Genomic DNA, 15,728 nt, shown 5'->3' with positions numbered 1-15,728 from the left:
ATGGTAGCTGACTTAAGACCTGAGGAAAAAGTCCAAGGGATAGGGCCCACCAGAAGCCAAGAACTCAGTCATGAGGCAAAGAGTGATACTGGATGTAGATTGTATGTGCTTCTAGTTGGATGCTGCTGTCCTGGGAACTCTTAGACAGGAGGTGGGAAGTGGGAAAGGGGACTGGATCCTCTCAGAATTCAGAGTAGGAGAAGATGGTATGTGTTTATCTGGGGAGGAGGTAGGCAGTGGGACAACGGTTGGGGAGAGGGACTTTCCTTGTCATTAGTGCAGGAATTTGTAGGTATGGCTTTGCTCTGATTTCTGTAGGGTCTAGATAACATTAGATGCCTTCTCCCTAGGATTTGGGGGAAAGTGTTTAGTGGGAAGACTTACTAGACAAATAGATATCTCTTGGGTCTGACAGGTCTCCCCGAGAGGGCCCTGCCCAGTCGGAGAGAGGGATGGACAGCCCGAAGCCGCCTGGTGAGGATAAAGATTCAGAACCAGCAGGTGAGTAGGGCGCATTCTGGGTTTGCCTGGCAGCTTTCTGTTCTACCCAGACAATCTTAGATTTCTGGTCCTAGCACAAGGACAGGAGCTAAGTCCATCTAATAGACAGGTAATTGAAGGACTTTGTTCTTTGGGACAAAAGTTGAAATGCCATCACTGTTATCCACCAAGGGTTTTGGATAATCTCATGGGTCTGATGAGTGGACTCGTGCTAAATAGAGGATAATGGCTGATGCACACTTCTCTGTCTGTTCATTCAGCTGATGGACCTGCAGCCTCCGAGGAGTCAGGTGCCACTGAGCCAGACCTTCCCAAACCACATGTGGGGGAGGGCTCTGTGCCCAGTTCTGGGGGTCCCAGGCTTCAGGAGCCTCCCCAGGACTGCAGGTAACTAGTTTGGGGAAATGAGGATGTAAGGACATACGAGGATTTGATTTGAGAGTCTGGGGCTTTCAAGGTGGAAAATTTAGGAAAATGAGCGGGAAGCATAGGTGTGCAAGTCATGGGGTTGTTTAGGGGTACCTGTGGGCAGGGGCCAGCGTGGTGCTGATGCTTGTGTGTTCACAGTGGGGGTCCAATGCGGCGTTGTGCTCTCTGTAACTGCGGGGAGCCCAGTCTACATGGGCAGCGGGAGCTACGGCGCTTTGAGTTGCCATTTGACTGGCCCCGGTGTTCAGTGGTGTCCCCTGGGGGGAACCCAGGGCCCAGTGAGGCAGCGCTGCTCAGTGAGGACCTATCACAGATTGGTTTCCCTGAGGGCCTGACACCTGCCCACCTAGGAGAACCTGGAGGTAAGTGGAGGGAAGTGGGGTAGCTGACTTGGGCAGGAAACAGGGAAGGGGCTGAGTGGCCCTGAAGCAGTGATGACGTTCTTGTTAACTCTTTCCCCCTTTCCCCCTATGAAGGGTCCTGCTGGGCTCACCACTGGTGTGCTGCGTGGTCGGCAGGCGTGTGGGGGCAGGAGGGCCCAGAACTATGTGGTGTGGACAAGGCCATCTTCTCAGGAATCTCACAGGTGGGGCCGGGCCAGGGGATTGCGTAGGCCCAGGGCAGGGTGGGCAGGGCTGGTGGGCTTCCGAGAGTCAGGGTGGAATGAGAAGGGCAGGGGGCATACTGGGACAGAGGCAGTGCCTGACATGTTGCTCTGGAGAGAGCTGGCTAGCACTAAGGCTTTGTCTCCACCCTGGCAGCGCTGTTCCCACTGCACCAGACTCGGTGCCTCCATCCCTTGCCGCTCGCCTGGATGTCCACGCCTTTACCACTTCCCCTGTGCAACTGCCAGCGGTTCCTTCTTATCCATGAAAACACTGCAGCTGCTATGCCCGGAGCACAGTGAGGGGGCCACACATCTGGGTGAGAAGTCCTGCCCTTTGGACGGAGGGCAGATGAGGGTCCGAGGGTGCTGGGGGCTCCGTACCCTGCAGAGCACTCAGAAGTCTACAGTTACATACTGTCCGTCTGCCCCACTAAAATACGTGTGGCCTTTGTGAGTGCAGGGGCTTTGCCTGTCTCGTTTAGCATGGTGTCTGCAGTGCCTAGAGCAGTGCCTGGCATGTATTAGGCAGACACTTAGTAACTTTTTGTTATTCGTTCATTCTGTGTCTGTGGAATGCCTGTTATGTAGACAGCACCGTGCCGAGTCCCGTAAGGAATCCATAGGTGACCCGTGTCCTCTGTCCCTTCCCACTGCAGAGGAGGCTCGCTGTGCCGTATGTGAGGGGCCAGGGGAATTGTGTGACTTGTTCTTCTGTACCAGCTGTGGGCATCACTATCACGGGGCCTGCCTGGACACTGCTCTGACTGCCCGCAAGCGTGCTGGCTGGCAGTGCCCTGAATGCAAAGTGTGCCAAGCTTGCAGGTAAGAGTGGGAGGGCAGGAGAGAACCTTAGGCGGGGCACAGGTTAAGGTTGAGAATGAGGGCAAGGAGGACCCTGTTATGTGCCCTGTGCCCCTGCAGGAAGCCTGGGAATGACTCTAAGATGTTGGTCTGTGAGACGTGTGACAAAGGATTCCATACCTTCTGCCTGGAACCGCCTATGGAGGAGCTGCCCGCTCACTCCTGGAAGTGCAAGGCGAGTGCCCCCTGATCCTCCTGCCTTACTCTCCCTAAGTCTGCCTCCTACAGCACCCCGAGTTTCTCTGTTGTGACGAGTCCCGTGTTCTCCTCCAGTCTCTGGCTGTCTGACAAGTGCCCGTTTTGCCCGTTCCCTTCCCCTAGGCATGCCGGGTATGCCGGGCCTGTGGGACAGGCTCAGCAGAGCTGAACCCCAACTCTGAGTGGTTTGAGAACTACTCACTCTGTCACCGCTGTCACAAAACCCAGGGAGGACAGCCTGTCAGTTCTGTTGCTGAGCAGCACCCCCCGGTCTGTAGCAGGTAAGTGGTGTGGACTGGAAGAGATCAGGCTGGGGGATCGGAAGGGCTGAGATTGGCAGGGCTCGTGTTAAAGCAAGCTGACGTTGAGAGGAGGGCCCTCAGGTGGGCAGTGCAATCCATAGCATTCGTGCCTCGCCCCAGTGTGCTCTCGTGAGGAGCCGATAGCTGATGAGAGCCATGGGGCCTGCTCCCCTGTACCCTCTGCAGATTCTCACCCCCAGAGCCTGGCGATACCCCCACTGATGAGCCCGATGCTCTGTACGTTGCATGCCAAGGGCAGCCAAAGGGTGGGCACGTGACCTCTATGCAACCCAAGGAACCGGGGCCCCTGCAATGTGAAGCCAAACCACTAGGTGAGTAGGGTTTGAGGGTCCCTGAAAGTAATCCCCTTCTATCGTGTGGCGAGGGACAGTTTCTGCTTTGCCCCAGACCCTGTACTTTCTGTGGAGTGCAGCTGAACTAGGTAGGAACATAGTGTGTTATGTCTGCAGGTAGAGAAGGGGCCCAACTTGAGCCCCAGTTGGAGGCCTCCCTAAATGAGGAGATGCCACTGCTGCCCCCACCTGAGGAGTCGCCCCTGTCCCCACCACCTGAGGAATCACCCACATCCCCGCCGCCTGAGGCATCGCGCCTGTCCCCACCGCCTGAGGACTCACCCCTCTCTCCACCGCCTGAGGAGTCTCCTCTGTCTCCCCCACCTGAGGCATCACCTTTTTCTCCACTGGAGGAGTCACCCTTCTCTCCCCCAGAGGAGTCCCCCCCGTCTCCCCTGCTTGAGACACCCTTATCCCCACCGCCTGAAGCATCACCTCTGTCACCACCATTTGAGGAGTCTCCCCTGTCCCCCCCTCCGGAGGAACTGCCTACCTCCCCACCACCCGAAGCGTCGCGCCTGTTCCCACCACCTGAGGAGTCACCCATGTCCCCTCCACCTGAAGAGTCACCCATGTCTCCACCACCTGAGGCATCTTGTCTGTTCCCACCATTTGAAGAATCGCCCCTGTCCCCTCCACCAGAGGAGTCTCCTCTCTCCCCACCACCTGAGGCATCACGCCTGTCGCCACCACCTGAGGACTCACCCATGTCCCCGCCACCTGAAGACTCGCCTATGTCCCCCCCGCCTGAGGTATCACGCCTGTCTCCCCTGCCTGAGGTGTCACGCCTGTCCCCACCACCCGAGGAATCTCCTCTGTCCCCACCACCTGAGGAGTCTCCCACATCCCCGCCACCTGAGGCTTCACGCCTGTCCCCACCGCCTGAGGACTCACCTGCTTCCCCGCCACCGGAGGACTTGCTTATGTCCCTACCCCTGGAGGAGTCACCCCTATCGCCACTGCCTGAGGAACTGCGACTCTGCCCCCGGCCCGGGGAGCCGCGCCCGTCCCCTGCGCCCGAGGAGTCGCATCTGTCCCCTGCGCCCCAGGAGCCGCGCCCGTCCCCTGCGCCCCAGGAGCCGCGCCCGTCCCCTGCGTCCGAGGAGCCGCGTCTGTCCCCTGCGCCCCAGGAGCCGCGCCCGTCCCCTGCGTCCGAGGAGCCGCGTCTGTCCCCTGCACCTGAGGAGCTGCGTCTGTCCTCCCAGCCTGAGGAGCCGCGCCTGTCCCCTCGCCCTGAGGAGCTGTGCCTGTCCCCCGCACCCGAGGAGCCGCAGTTGTCCCCAGTGCCCGAGGAGCCGCGCCTGTCCCCTCGACCTGAAGAGCCCCCTGAGGAGCCAGGCCTATGCCCTGCACCTGAGGAATTGCCCTCGTTCCTCCCACCTGGGGAGCCACCCTTACCCCCTTTGCTTGGAGAGCCAGCCCTGTCTGAGCCTGGGGAGCCACCTCTGTCCCCTCTGCCTGAGGAGCTGCCGTTGTCCCCATCTGGGGAGCCATCTTTGTCACCTCAGCTGATGCCACCAGGTACGGGGATGTTAACCCTCTGACTCTGGGACAGTCTTAACTCTTCATGGCGCATCTAATCTAAGAGCCTCTCTTTTCTTCTTTCTCTCCAGATCCTCTTCCTCCTCCGCTCTCACCCATTATCACAGCTGTGGCCCCGCCGGCCCTGTCTCCTTTGGGAGAGTTAGAGTACCCCTTTGGTGCCAAAGGGGACAGTGACCCTGAGTCGCCATTGGCTGCCCCCATCCTAGAGACACCTATCAGCCCTCCACCAGAAGCTAACTGCACTGACCCTGAGCCTGTACCCCCTATGATCCTTCCCCCATCTCCAGGCTCCCCGGTAGGACCGGCCTCTCCCATGCTGATGGAGCCCCTTGCCCCTCGTTGTTCCCCACTCCTCCAGCATTCCCTGCCTCCCCCAAACTCCCCTCCTTCCCAGTGCTCTCCCCCTGCTCTGCCACTGTCTGTTCCTTCCCCACTGAGTCCCATGCAGAAGGCAGTGCAGGTCTCAGATGAGGCTGAGCCACATGAGATGGAGACTGAGAAAGCCCCAGAACCTGAGTGCCCAGCCTTGGAACCCAGCCCTACTAGTCCTCTCCCCTCTCCCATGGGGAACCTTTCCTGCCCTGCACCCAGCCCTGCCCCAGCCCTGGATGACTTCTCTGGCCTGGGGGAAGATACAGCCCCTCTGGATGGGACTGACACTCCTGGATCACATCCAGAGGCCGGACAGACCCCCGGCAGTTTGGCTAGTGAACTTAAGGGTTCCCCTGTGCTCCTGGACCCCGAGGAGCTGGCCCCTGTGACCCCTATGGAGGTCTATGGCCCAGAATGCAAGCAGGCAGGGCAGGGCTCGCCCTGCGAAGAGCAAGAGGAGCCACGTGCACCAGTGGCCCCCACCCCACCTACTCTCATCAAATCTGACATCGTTAATGAGATCTCCAATCTGAGCCAGGGCGATGCCAGTGCCAGTTTTCCTGGCTCAGAGCCCCTGCTGGGCTCTCCCGACCCCGAGGGGGGTGGCTCCTTGTCCATGGAGCTGGGGGCATCTACAGACGTTAGTCCAGCCCGAGATGAGGGCTCCCTGCGACTTTGTACGGATTCGCTGCCAGAGACTGATGACTCGCTGTTGTGTGATGCTGGGACAGCTATCGGAGGAGGCAAAGCGGAGGGGGACAAGGGGAGGCGGCGCAGCTCCCCCGCTCGTTCCCGCATCAAGCAGGTAAGGGGCTGTCCAGCCACTGGATGTGCTTGGTGTCATGCCACTGTCAGAGGTGTAGTCCTGTGTCACTGATACCTTCCTGCCTGGCTTATTGAATCCTGGACTGTCAGAGATCCTTGAGCGCACCTTCTTATTTCATCAAGGAGAATGCTGATACACAGGGGACGCGACTTGCCCAGGTTCATGGTAACTCAGCCATAGAATCGGGACTAGAAACTCGGGTCTCTCAGGCCAGTATTGTTTCTTGTGGTACCACGTTGACCACTCTTCTTGGACGATGTGGAGTGGTTTGGACCAGAGTTACCTACCTGTTGCTATCTGAGAGCTTGGCTTTTTCCCTGGCCCTGACTGGGACTTTTGGGCCTTGTTACCTGCCATACTCTGTCCCTTCATCTCTCCTCTTCCCTCCAAGCCTGTGGATGCAGCATATTAGCGCTCGACTTTTCCTGTAATCATCCCCTTTCCTCACTCAGGGTCGCAGCAGTAGTTTCCCAGGAAGACGCCGGCCACGTGGAGGAGCACATGGAGGACGCGGGAGAGGACGGGCCCGGCTAAAATCAACTACTTCTTCCATTGAGACTCTGGTAGTAAGGAGAGGCCTCCCATCCCCCAAACATGCTTCAGCTGGCCCCTTCAAGATTAAACACCCTTTAAATCTTGCCAGTCCCCTGCACGCTCACCTGCCTGCCTGCTAGCCTAGGGCCCGTCCAGCTATGTCTGTGCTCCTTCTGTGCTCTTGGCCCCCAGGCTTCTCTGAAATCTGATGTTGGGCTGAGGCCCAGTGTGGGAGCTGGGGTGTTCTTCTGCTTCTTAGTCCTGGCTCCTGGCTTTCATCTGAGCCAGGGGTTTATGCCGCCTTGCCCCAACACCAAAGAGGAAGCAGCTTAGTTGGGGCGGATTTAGCTGCCTCACTTTCCACAACTCTCTGCCTATAAGGTTGCTGATATCGATAGCTCTCCCAGCAAGGAGGAAGAAGATGATGATGATGACACCATGCAAAATACTGTGGTTCTCTTCTCCAACACAGACAAGTTTGTCCTAATGCAGGTACCATACTTGACTTTTGTAGTCCCATCTTCAGCAGTGAGACCTGGCAGCCTGAACAGTTGGATATGTGTGTTTCGGTGGGAGGGTAAATGGGGAGAACCAGGGACCTACTCCTGGCATTCCAGAGAATGAGCTTGACACTGAGCTAGCAGCTGGGAATGTAGCAGTGAAAAAGGCAGAAATGGTTTCTGCCCTGTTGAAGCTTAGAGTCTAGGGAACACGAGTAATCTCGAAGCTGTAGAATTTTGTCGCATGTATTACTGTCTCGTCCTGACCAGTCTTTACCCATCTTATCTTTCACTTCTCCTTAGCGTTACCCATGTCAGGCTGTATCATTTCAAATTACCTGATCAGATGGGCAAGGCATGCTAGGAAGGGACGGGGTCTCGTGATGGCTCACCGTGTCCTAGTGCTGGGGATAGGCTTCTGGTTCTTTGACTCCCTCTTCTCAGATTAGTGGTGTAGTCAGTTACTGGGACTGAGTGGTATTGAGGATGTGAGGTTGGACATTTGGGTTTCTGTGTGTTTCCCCAGGACATGTGTGTGGTATGTGGCAGCTTTGGCCGGGGGGCAGAGGGCCACCTTCTTGCCTGTTCCCAGTGCTCTCAGTGCTATCACCCTTACTGTGTCAACAGCAAGGTGAGTTCAGGGCCCAAGAGGTCTGGCCTGAGGGATGGGGTCGTTACTGCTTATCCTAGTTCCCTGTCCTGGCCACTCTACTTAAAGTGGCCATTGGTCATGGAAGTTGTTCATCAGTTTCCAGTGGTTGTCAAATTCATCTTGGGAAAAAATACTTTGGAAACCGTAGTGGTCTTTACGAGTTTCTTTGTGGTAGACCATGACTTGCTGGTATAATTCAGTCCATCATATAAACTGTGAGAACTTTACTAGTAGAAAACATGATATGGTCTGGATATAAAATGTAAAATCAGAATCAAACACATGTCCACAAAGAGAAAGCAGTGTTTTTGACTCAAGTATGATCAGTCATTTTGGGGTTTTCACTAATGTTAATTTGTCCACTGCTAACACTCACTAACTTGCAGCAGTGGCAGGTTCTACATGTTCAAGAAAAACCGGGGGAAATACAACCTAATTCTATCCACAGTCTTTTTGGAGACTTCGCTAGTGAAAGATCCTAATGAGGCAGTGGCCGGGTGAGGCTGTTCTCTGATCAGCAGAGACCCCTGGAAGCCTAAGTTTAAGATCCACTATTTTTGGGGTGAGGGTGCTCTGTGTAGCTTCCCTGTGCTCAAATGGAGGTCTGGCCTGGGTACTGGGGTCCTCCAGCCTCACCTGTGTAAGTCCCCCCCTCCCCTGAGAGGTCTGCCCTGCCCTCCGCATCACCTCCTGAGGAATTGCCATCTTCTGCACCAGATCACCAAGGTGATGCTGCTGAAGGGCTGGCGTTGCGTGGAGTGCATCGTGTGTGAGGTATGCGGCCAGGCCTCAGACCCCTCCCGCCTGCTGCTCTGTGATGACTGTGACATTAGCTACCACACGTACTGCCTGGACCCGCCACTGCTCACCGTGCCCAAGGGTGGCTGGAAGTGCAAGTGGTAAGGAGACTGGGAGCTTCAGAGGGGCCTGAAGTGTTTGAGTGGGTGTGGTGTTGACTACATGGCAGAGGCGGGGTTTAGAAGGCCGGGCGGCTTTGGGTGCTTGGGTAGGTTAGGTGCTGAGGGTCTGTCTTTCTGCCCCCACCAGGTGTGTGTCCTGTATGCAGTGTGGGGCCGCCTCCCCTGGCTTCCACTGTGAATGGCAGAATAGTTACACGCACTGCGGGCCCTGCGCCAGCCTGGTGACCTGCCCGATCTGTCATGCCCCGTATGTGGAAGAGGACCTCCTGATCCAGTGCCGTCACTGTGAACGGTGAGGGTGCCCCTTTCTCCTCGTATAAGCCCCCTCTTCCCTGTTCTCAGCCTGGCGTTGTCTCAGTTTATCCCCTCCTGTCTCCCTTCTCCCAGGTGGATGCATGCTGGTTGCGAGAGCCTCTTCACAGAGGATGACGTGGAGCAGGCAGCCGATGAGGGCTTTGACTGTGTCTCTTGCCAGCCTTACGTGGTAAAGCCTGCTGGTGAGTACCAGGGGCGGGGGAGGGGGGAGGAGGGGTCGGGCAGGGGTGCCTTGCTTTGGGACAGGGCCTCTAGCTGCCTTGCTTTGTCCTCTCCACAGTGCCTGTTGCGCCTCCAGAGCTGGTGCCTATGAAGGTGAAAGAGCCGGGTGAGTCACAGAAATTCTGAATGCCAAAGCCAGAGGAGACCTTAGGCACTTAGTCCAGCTCCAGCCCCCCAACTTTATCTCGTTATTTTTCGGAGAAGGAAACTAAGACCCAGGGGGGTTGAGTGGCCTGCCCAAGGTCACTCCATAGGTCAGTGGTGAAGTTATGACGAGAACCAAGGCATCCAGTTTCCCAGACAGAGTTCCTTCCACCAGGCAACGCGGCCTTTGTACGGCTAGAATCTCACCTCCAGAGAGCACGGAACACAGCTTTCTCCTTAATGAAGGAGCTGGGGCTCTCCCACCTCCATCGTGATGTGGGCACTGCTCCTGGCATCTGGGGCACTGTGAGCTGGCATTCGGCAAGGAGGGGCCCTCCTGGCCTCAGACAACTGGAGAATATATTGGGTGAACTGAGGGTGAATCTTGAGCAAAGTCCGGCTTCAGCAGGAGCGGTCTCTCTGATCCCCCTGGTTACCTGAGGGAGCGCCCGGGCCTCAGCTGGCGCCCGCTGGTGGTCTCTCCTCTCCAGCCCTCAGACCCCAGTCTGGACTTCAGTCTGTCTCTCTCTCGCTGCTTTTGTCCCAGCTAGGGACTTAGGCCGAAACTTGGAGTTCTGCGCTCCTTGGGGCCTCCATCAGGGGTCACACGCTCTTCCCCCTTGTGCAGAGCCCCAGTACTTCCGCTTCGAGGGTGTGTGGCTGACAGAAACTGGCATGGCTGTGCTGCGTAACCTGACCATGTCGCCCCTGCACAAGCGGCGCCAGCGGCGAGGACGGCTTGGCCTCCCAGGCGAGGCAGGGCTGGAGGGTCCTGAGCCTTCTGATGCCCTTGGCCCTGATGACAAGAAGGATGGAGACCTGGACACTGATGAGCTGCTCAAGGGTGAAGGTCAGGCTGGGGAGTCTCAGGGAGTGCCAAAGTAATGGGAGCATGCCTGTGAGAGTTGAATGTTGGGTAGGAGCTGCATTATCACTCCCAGTCACCCTCAAGGCACTGTTGGTCTTGCCCGGATGGCTCTGTGGCAGGGCACTCAGCTCTGTTCTTAGGTGGCAGGATGACAGGGTTAAAAGGGTCCATGCCTCTGACCTGCTTCCATCTCGTCTGTCCCCGTACACAGGTGGTGTGGAACACATGGAATGCGAAATTAAACTAGAGGGCCCCGTCAGCCCTGATGGAGAGCCTGGCAAAGAGGAGACCGAGGAAAGCAAAAAACGCAAACGCAAACCCTATCGGCCTGGTGAGGCCCTGCGATGCAGAGGTGGGGGTGGTGAGGGGCAGCTCACCAGGTCCCCAGCGGCTTCTCAGCCTCCGCTCTGTCTCCTTATAGGCATCGGTGGTTTCATGGTGCGACAGCGGAAATCCCACACACGTGTGAAAAAGGGGCCTGCTGCACAGGCGGAGGTGTTGAGTGGGGATGGGCAGCCCGACGAGGGTGAGACGGGTGAGGGCTCCAGTGGGGCCTGGGAGAAGGTGGGGATCACAGGACCTGTGGGACACTGCCAGGGAGGCCTGGGGCAGGGGAGTTCACTCAGAGGGCCAGGGGAGTAGTGGGCCCACTACTGGCGCTGGGGAGAGAGTAGGCAGAAAGCGTCCCCAGGCCAAGTTGGGAGCAGCATGCTCGCTGTCCCCAGAGAGGCAGACACCTCCCATTCGGTCCCCAGTGTTGCCTGCCGACCTGCCTGCAGAGGGCTCTGTGGACCAGAGCTTAGCTGATGGGGATGAGAAGAAGAAGCAGCAGCGGCGAGGGCGCAAGAAGAGCAAACTAGAGGACATGTTCCCTGCTTATCTGCAGGTGGGTCTTAGGCTCCGAGGGGCAAGGGCAGTGTCGGTCCTGCAGGGCATGAAGAAGCCTGTTTCTCCCTGATTCCTCCCACAGGAAGCCTTCTTTGGGAAGGAGCTGCTGGACCTGAGCCGGAAGGCCCTTTTTGCAGTTGGGGTGGGCCGGCCAAGCTTTGGACTAGGAACCCCAAAAGCCAAGGGGGATGGAGGCTCAGATAGGAAGGAGCTCCCGACCTCACAGAAAGGTCAGTCGTGTGGGGGTAAGGTGGTCTGAAGGGGTCCAATTTCGCTCTGTGCTTAGAAGCTGGTAAGAGATTTTAGTGGGAAATGGGCTGGTCTCCAGGAGTTGAGGGTGGGCCAAGGGCCCTGGCCTTGGAGCTGGGGTCCTATTCGGGGCATCACATGTAGGGCATCTCTGATTGGAATGGCGACTGTTGCTCATAGGAGATGATGGTCCCGATGTTGCAGATGAAGAATCCCGTGGTCCTGAGGGCAAGGCTGACACATCAGGTGAGGGCTGCTGGGAGGACTGTGCGCCATCTTGGTTTTGCTTATGTCAGTCTGTTCTGCCGCTGAGCACTGTCAGGGATGGAGGCTGGAAAGTGTTCCATGCCTTCTGCGGCTCAGGGTGGCCAGTGTGGTACCTCCATACTGGCCTTGGCTGATGGGTTTCTCCTGGCAATTGCAGGACCTGAGGATGGCGGCGTAAAGGCATCCCCAGTGCCTAGTGACCCTGAGAAGCCAGGCACCCCGGGGGAAGGGATGCTTAGCTCTGACTTAGACAGGATTCCCACAGAAGGTGAGGCTGTGACCCACACTCCTTGCCTATAAGGGTCCTCTGTGGGAGAAGGAGAGCATCCTACCTGTGAGACTCTCATCTCTACAGCTTCTCTAGTGGGGAGTCATGGGCACCTTCCCTGGCCGTGACCATTTGTAGCCCTGTGGTGTCCCTTCAACTCCCCAGTCTTCCTCAGCAGCATCCTTCATCGATCCCTCACAGAACTGCCCAAGATGGAATCCAAGGACCTGCAGCAGCTTTTCAAGGATGTTCTGGGTTCTGAGCGAGAGCAACATCTGGGTTGTGGAACCCCTGGCCTCGACGGCAGCCGTACACCGCTACAGAGGCCCTTTCTTCAAGGTGATCTGGATAGGAGTGGTTTGAAAACTGGGTGGGCAGGTGTGGCCAAGCCTGCCTCCAGGATGGGCCACTTACTCCTTTCGCTGATCCTGTGCCTCTTGTAGGTGGACTCCCTTTGGGCAATCTCCCCTCCAGCAGCCCAATGGACTCCTACCCGGGCCTTTGCCAGTCCCCATTCCTGGATTCTAGGTTGGTATTTATGCTTAACCCCCGTGGGCAGTCTCTTCCTTCCAACTGGGGCCATGCCAAGGGAGGGAACCTTGGACTCTTGGGTGCTGCTGTAGCAACACCTCCCTCTGCTCCTTTGTTAGTGACTGTCCTCTGTTGGGGCAGGGCAGTGGCCTGGGGACTCTGGGCAGTTTGTCTGGGGTGGGACTTGGCGTCCCTGCCCTCTGTGACTCTCCGCCCCTGCGCCCCAGGGAGCGCGGGGGCTTCTTTAGCCCGGAGCCCGGTGAGCCAGACAGCCCCTGGACAGGCTCGGGGGGCACCACGCCCTCCACCCCGACCACGCCCACCACAGAGGGTGAGGGCGACGGGCTCTCCTACAACCAGCGGAGTCTTCAGCGCTGGGAGAAGGACGAGGAGTTGGGCCAGCTCTCTACCATCTCACCTGTGCTCTATGCCAACATTAACTTTCCCAATCTCAAGCAAGATTACCCAGGTACCCGTGGGATGAGGGCAAGGGAGACAACCTGTAACATGGCACGTGCAGGGGGTCACCTGCCAGGTCTCCTCTAACACATTCTGTCTGCCCTCCAGACTGGTCTAGCCGCTGCAAACAAATCATGAAGCTCTGGAGAAAAGTTCCAGCTGCTGATAAAGCCCCCTACCTGGTGAGACAGAGGGAGCCTGGGTCAGCGTGGGAACTGAGGGTGTGGGGTGACTTTGGGAAGGTCGCCTCAGTTCTTTCCATTCCCCACTCCCAAAGCAGCCGGGCCAGTAGGGATCAGCTTCTGGGTAGGCAGTGTGAGTGACATTGCGAGGGCTGGGGGCTCAGTGTGAGATTGCGTCCTAGCCTAAGGTTGTGTCCTCTATTCCTCAGCAAAAGGCCAAAGATAACCGGGCAGCTCACCGCATCAACAAGGTGCAAAAGGTGAGTGGGGGCCAGGCTGGGCCGTGCCGTCCAAGGCCTGTAGTGGGGCGGGCTCTCTAAGGGTAGGGGGGACGTAGGGCCTGCCTACAGCAGCCTGACTGACTGCTCTGTGCCTGGTCTCCCCCTGTAGCAGGCTGAGAGCCAGATCAACAAGCAGACCAAGGTGGGCGACATGGCCCGTAAGACTGACCGACCGGCCCTACATCTCCGCATTCCCCCCCAGCCAGGGGCACTGGGCAGCCCGCCTCCTGCTGCTGCCCCCACCATTTTCATTGGCAGCCCCACTCCCCCCGCCGGCTTGTCTACCTCTGCGGATGGGTTTCTGAAGCCGCCGGCGGGCACGGTGCCCGGCCCCGACTCGCCCGGTGAGCTCTTCCTCAAGCTCCCACCCCAGGTGCCCGCCCAAGTGCCTTCGCAGGACCCCTTTGGACTGGCCCCCGCCTACGCTCTGGAGCCCCGCTTCCCCACGGCACCACCCACCTATCCTCCCTATCCTAGTCCGACCGGGGCCCCCGCGCAGCCCGCGACGCTGGGTGCCTCATCTCGTCCTGGGACCGGCCAGCCAGGGGAGTTCCACACCACCCCACCTGGCACCCCCCGACACCAGCCCTCCACACCTGACCCCTTCCTCAAACCCCGCTGCCCCTCACTGGACAACCTGGCTGTGCCTGAGAGCCCAGGGGTAGGGGGAGGCAAGGCTTCTGAGCCTCTGCTGTCGCCCCTGCCTTTCGTGGAGTCTCGGAAGGCCCTAGAGGTGAAGAAGGAAGAGCTTGGGGCATCGTCTCCCAGCTATGGGCCCCCAAACCTGGGCTTTGTTGACTCACCCTCCTCAGGCCCCCATCTGGGTGGCCTGGAGTTAAAGGCACCCGATGTCTTCAAAGCCCCCCTGACCCCTCGGGCATCTCAGGTAGAGCCCCAGAGCCCAGGCTTGGGCCTAAGGCCCCAGGAGCCGCCCCCTGCCCAGGCTTTGGCCCCTTCTCCTCCCAGCCACTCGGACATCTTTCGCCCTGGCCCCTACCCTGACCCCTATGCCCAACCCCCGTTGACCCCTCGGCCCCCACCCCCACCCCCTGAGAGCTGCTGTGCCCTGCCTCCTCGCTCACTGCCCTCTGACCCTTTCTCCCGAGTGCCCGCCAGTCCCCAGTCCCAGTCCAGCTCCCAGTCCCCGTTGACACCCCGTCCTCTGTCTGCTGAGGCTTTCTGCCCATCCCCTGTTACCCCTCGCTTCCAGTCCCCTGACCCTTATTCCCGCCCACCCTCACGCCCTCAGTCCCGGGACCCGTTTGCCCCACTGCATAAGCCGCCCCGCCCCCAGCCCCCTGAAGTTGCCTTCAAGGCTGGGCCTCTAGCCCACACTCCGTTGGGGGCTGGGGGTTTCCCAGCAGCCCTGCCCTCAGGGCCGGCAGGTGAGCTCCATGCCAAGGTCCCAAGTGTGCAGCCCCCCAATTTTGCCCGGTCCCCTGGGACTGGTGCATTTGTAGGCACCCCTTCTCCCATGCGTTTCACTTTCCCTCAGGCAGTAGGGGAGCCTTCGCTAAAGCCCCCTGTCCCTCAGCCTGGTCTCCCTCCACCCCATGGGATCAACAGCCATTTTGGGCCCGGCCCTACCTTGGGCAAGCCTCAAAGCACAAACTACACAGTAGCCACAGGGAACTTCCACCCATCGGGCAGCCCTCTGGGACCCAGCAGTGGGTCCACAGGAGAGGGCTATGGGCTGTCCCCACTACGCCCCCCATCAGTCCTTCCACCACCTGCACCCGATGGATCCCTCCCCTACCTGTCCCATGGAGCCTCACAGCGGGCAGGCATCACCTCTCCAGTTGAGAAGCGAGAAGACCCAGGGGCTGGGATGGGCAGCTCTTTGGCGGCACCTGAACTTCCAGGTACCCAGGACCCAGGCATGTCCAGCCTCAGTCAGACCGAGCTGGAGAAGCAGCGACAGGTGAGTCGACATCCTGGACCTGAGCACCCTCCACGTCTCCTCTGTTTCTGTGCCAGCCCTTTGGTTTGAGTAGAATGGACTCACCCCTCTTCTCTGTTCCCTGCGCAGCGCCAACGACTACGGGAGCTGCTGATTCGGCAGCAGATCCAGCGCAACACCCTTCGGCAGGAGAAGGAAACCGCGGCAGCTGCCGGAGCAGTGGGGCCCCCGGGCAGCTGGGGTGCTGAGCCTAGTAGCCCTGCCTTTGAGCAGCTGGGTCGAGGCCAGACCCCCTTTGCCGGCACCCAGGTAGGTAGAGTGGCAAGGGGTAGTGGATCCAAGATGCTGAAGGTGGCCCCCACCTTCATCTACCCTCATCTCTCCTAGGACAAGAGCAGCCTTGTGGGGCTGCCCCCAAGCAAGCTGGGTGGCCCCATCCTGGGGCCAGGGGCTTTCCCCAGTGATGACCGACTCTCCCGGCCACCTCCACCAGCCACCCCTTCCTCTATGGATGTGAACAGCCGGTGAGGCTCCAGGGGGTGCCCTGGGGGAAA

The 15,728-nt window shown here is 58.7% G+C and overlaps 1 protein-coding gene across 4 annotated transcripts in view; it reads left to right on the top strand.

The window, feature by feature from the left end:
- The window catches only part of KMT2D (lysine methyltransferase 2D), a 38,758-nt gene that overhangs the window by 6,147 nt on the left and 16,883 nt on the right, over nt 1-15,728 (top strand). The window contains exons 2-34 of one of the 4 annotated variants that reach the window (XM_060024710.1): nt 416-501; nt 762-888; nt 1,069-1,292; nt 1,407-1,516; nt 1,692-1,854; nt 2,194-2,359; nt 2,459-2,573; nt 2,720-2,877; nt 3,085-3,230; nt 3,369-4,772; nt 4,865-5,973; nt 6,447-6,560; nt 6,910-7,020; nt 7,555-7,659; nt 8,398-8,579; nt 8,728-8,892; nt 8,988-9,097; nt 9,196-9,243; nt 9,910-10,131; nt 10,361-10,480; nt 10,571-10,675; nt 10,905-11,035; nt 11,120-11,267; nt 11,467-11,532; nt 11,711-11,821; nt 12,023-12,160; nt 12,265-12,349; nt 12,580-12,821; nt 12,920-12,993; nt 13,203-13,253; nt 13,384-15,195; nt 15,304-15,483; nt 15,562-15,698. In XM_060024710.1, coding sequence (XP_059880693.1) covers nt 453-501; nt 762-888; nt 1,069-1,292; nt 1,407-1,516; nt 1,692-1,854; nt 2,194-2,359; nt 2,459-2,573; nt 2,720-2,877; nt 3,085-3,230; nt 3,369-4,772; nt 4,865-5,973; nt 6,447-6,560; nt 6,910-7,020; nt 7,555-7,659; nt 8,398-8,579; nt 8,728-8,892; nt 8,988-9,097; nt 9,196-9,243; nt 9,910-10,131; nt 10,361-10,480; nt 10,571-10,675; nt 10,905-11,035; nt 11,120-11,267; nt 11,467-11,532; nt 11,711-11,821; nt 12,023-12,160; nt 12,265-12,349; nt 12,580-12,821; nt 12,920-12,993; nt 13,203-13,253; nt 13,384-15,195; nt 15,304-15,483; nt 15,562-15,698 — 8,228 coding nt within the window. In that variant the 5' untranslated portion in view covers nt 416-452. Of the gene's footprint in view, nt 1-415; nt 502-761; nt 889-1,068; nt 1,293-1,406; nt 1,517-1,691; nt 1,855-2,193; nt 2,360-2,458; nt 2,574-2,719; nt 2,878-3,084; nt 3,231-3,368; nt 4,773-4,864; nt 5,974-6,446; nt 6,561-6,909; nt 7,021-7,554; nt 7,660-8,397; nt 8,580-8,727; nt 8,893-8,987; nt 9,098-9,195; nt 9,244-9,909; nt 10,132-10,360; nt 10,481-10,570; nt 10,685-10,904; nt 11,036-11,119; nt 11,268-11,466; nt 11,533-11,710; nt 11,822-12,022; nt 12,161-12,264; nt 12,350-12,579; nt 12,822-12,919; nt 12,994-13,202; nt 13,254-13,383; nt 15,196-15,303; nt 15,484-15,561; nt 15,699-15,728 lie in introns of those variants that run through there. The other 3 variants (XM_069541199.1, XM_060024708.1, XM_060024709.2) reach the window with 3 other exon arrangements.

The sequence above is a fragment of the Delphinus delphis genome, chromosome 11, assembly GCF_949987515.2.
Source record: "Delphinus delphis chromosome 11, mDelDel1.2, whole genome shotgun sequence".
Classification (NCBI taxonomy): domain Eukaryota; kingdom Metazoa; phylum Chordata; class Mammalia; order Artiodactyla; family Delphinidae; genus Delphinus; species Delphinus delphis.
Note: the sequence above shows the minus strand (reverse complement) of the source record. Positions and strands in the feature narration are given on the sequence as shown.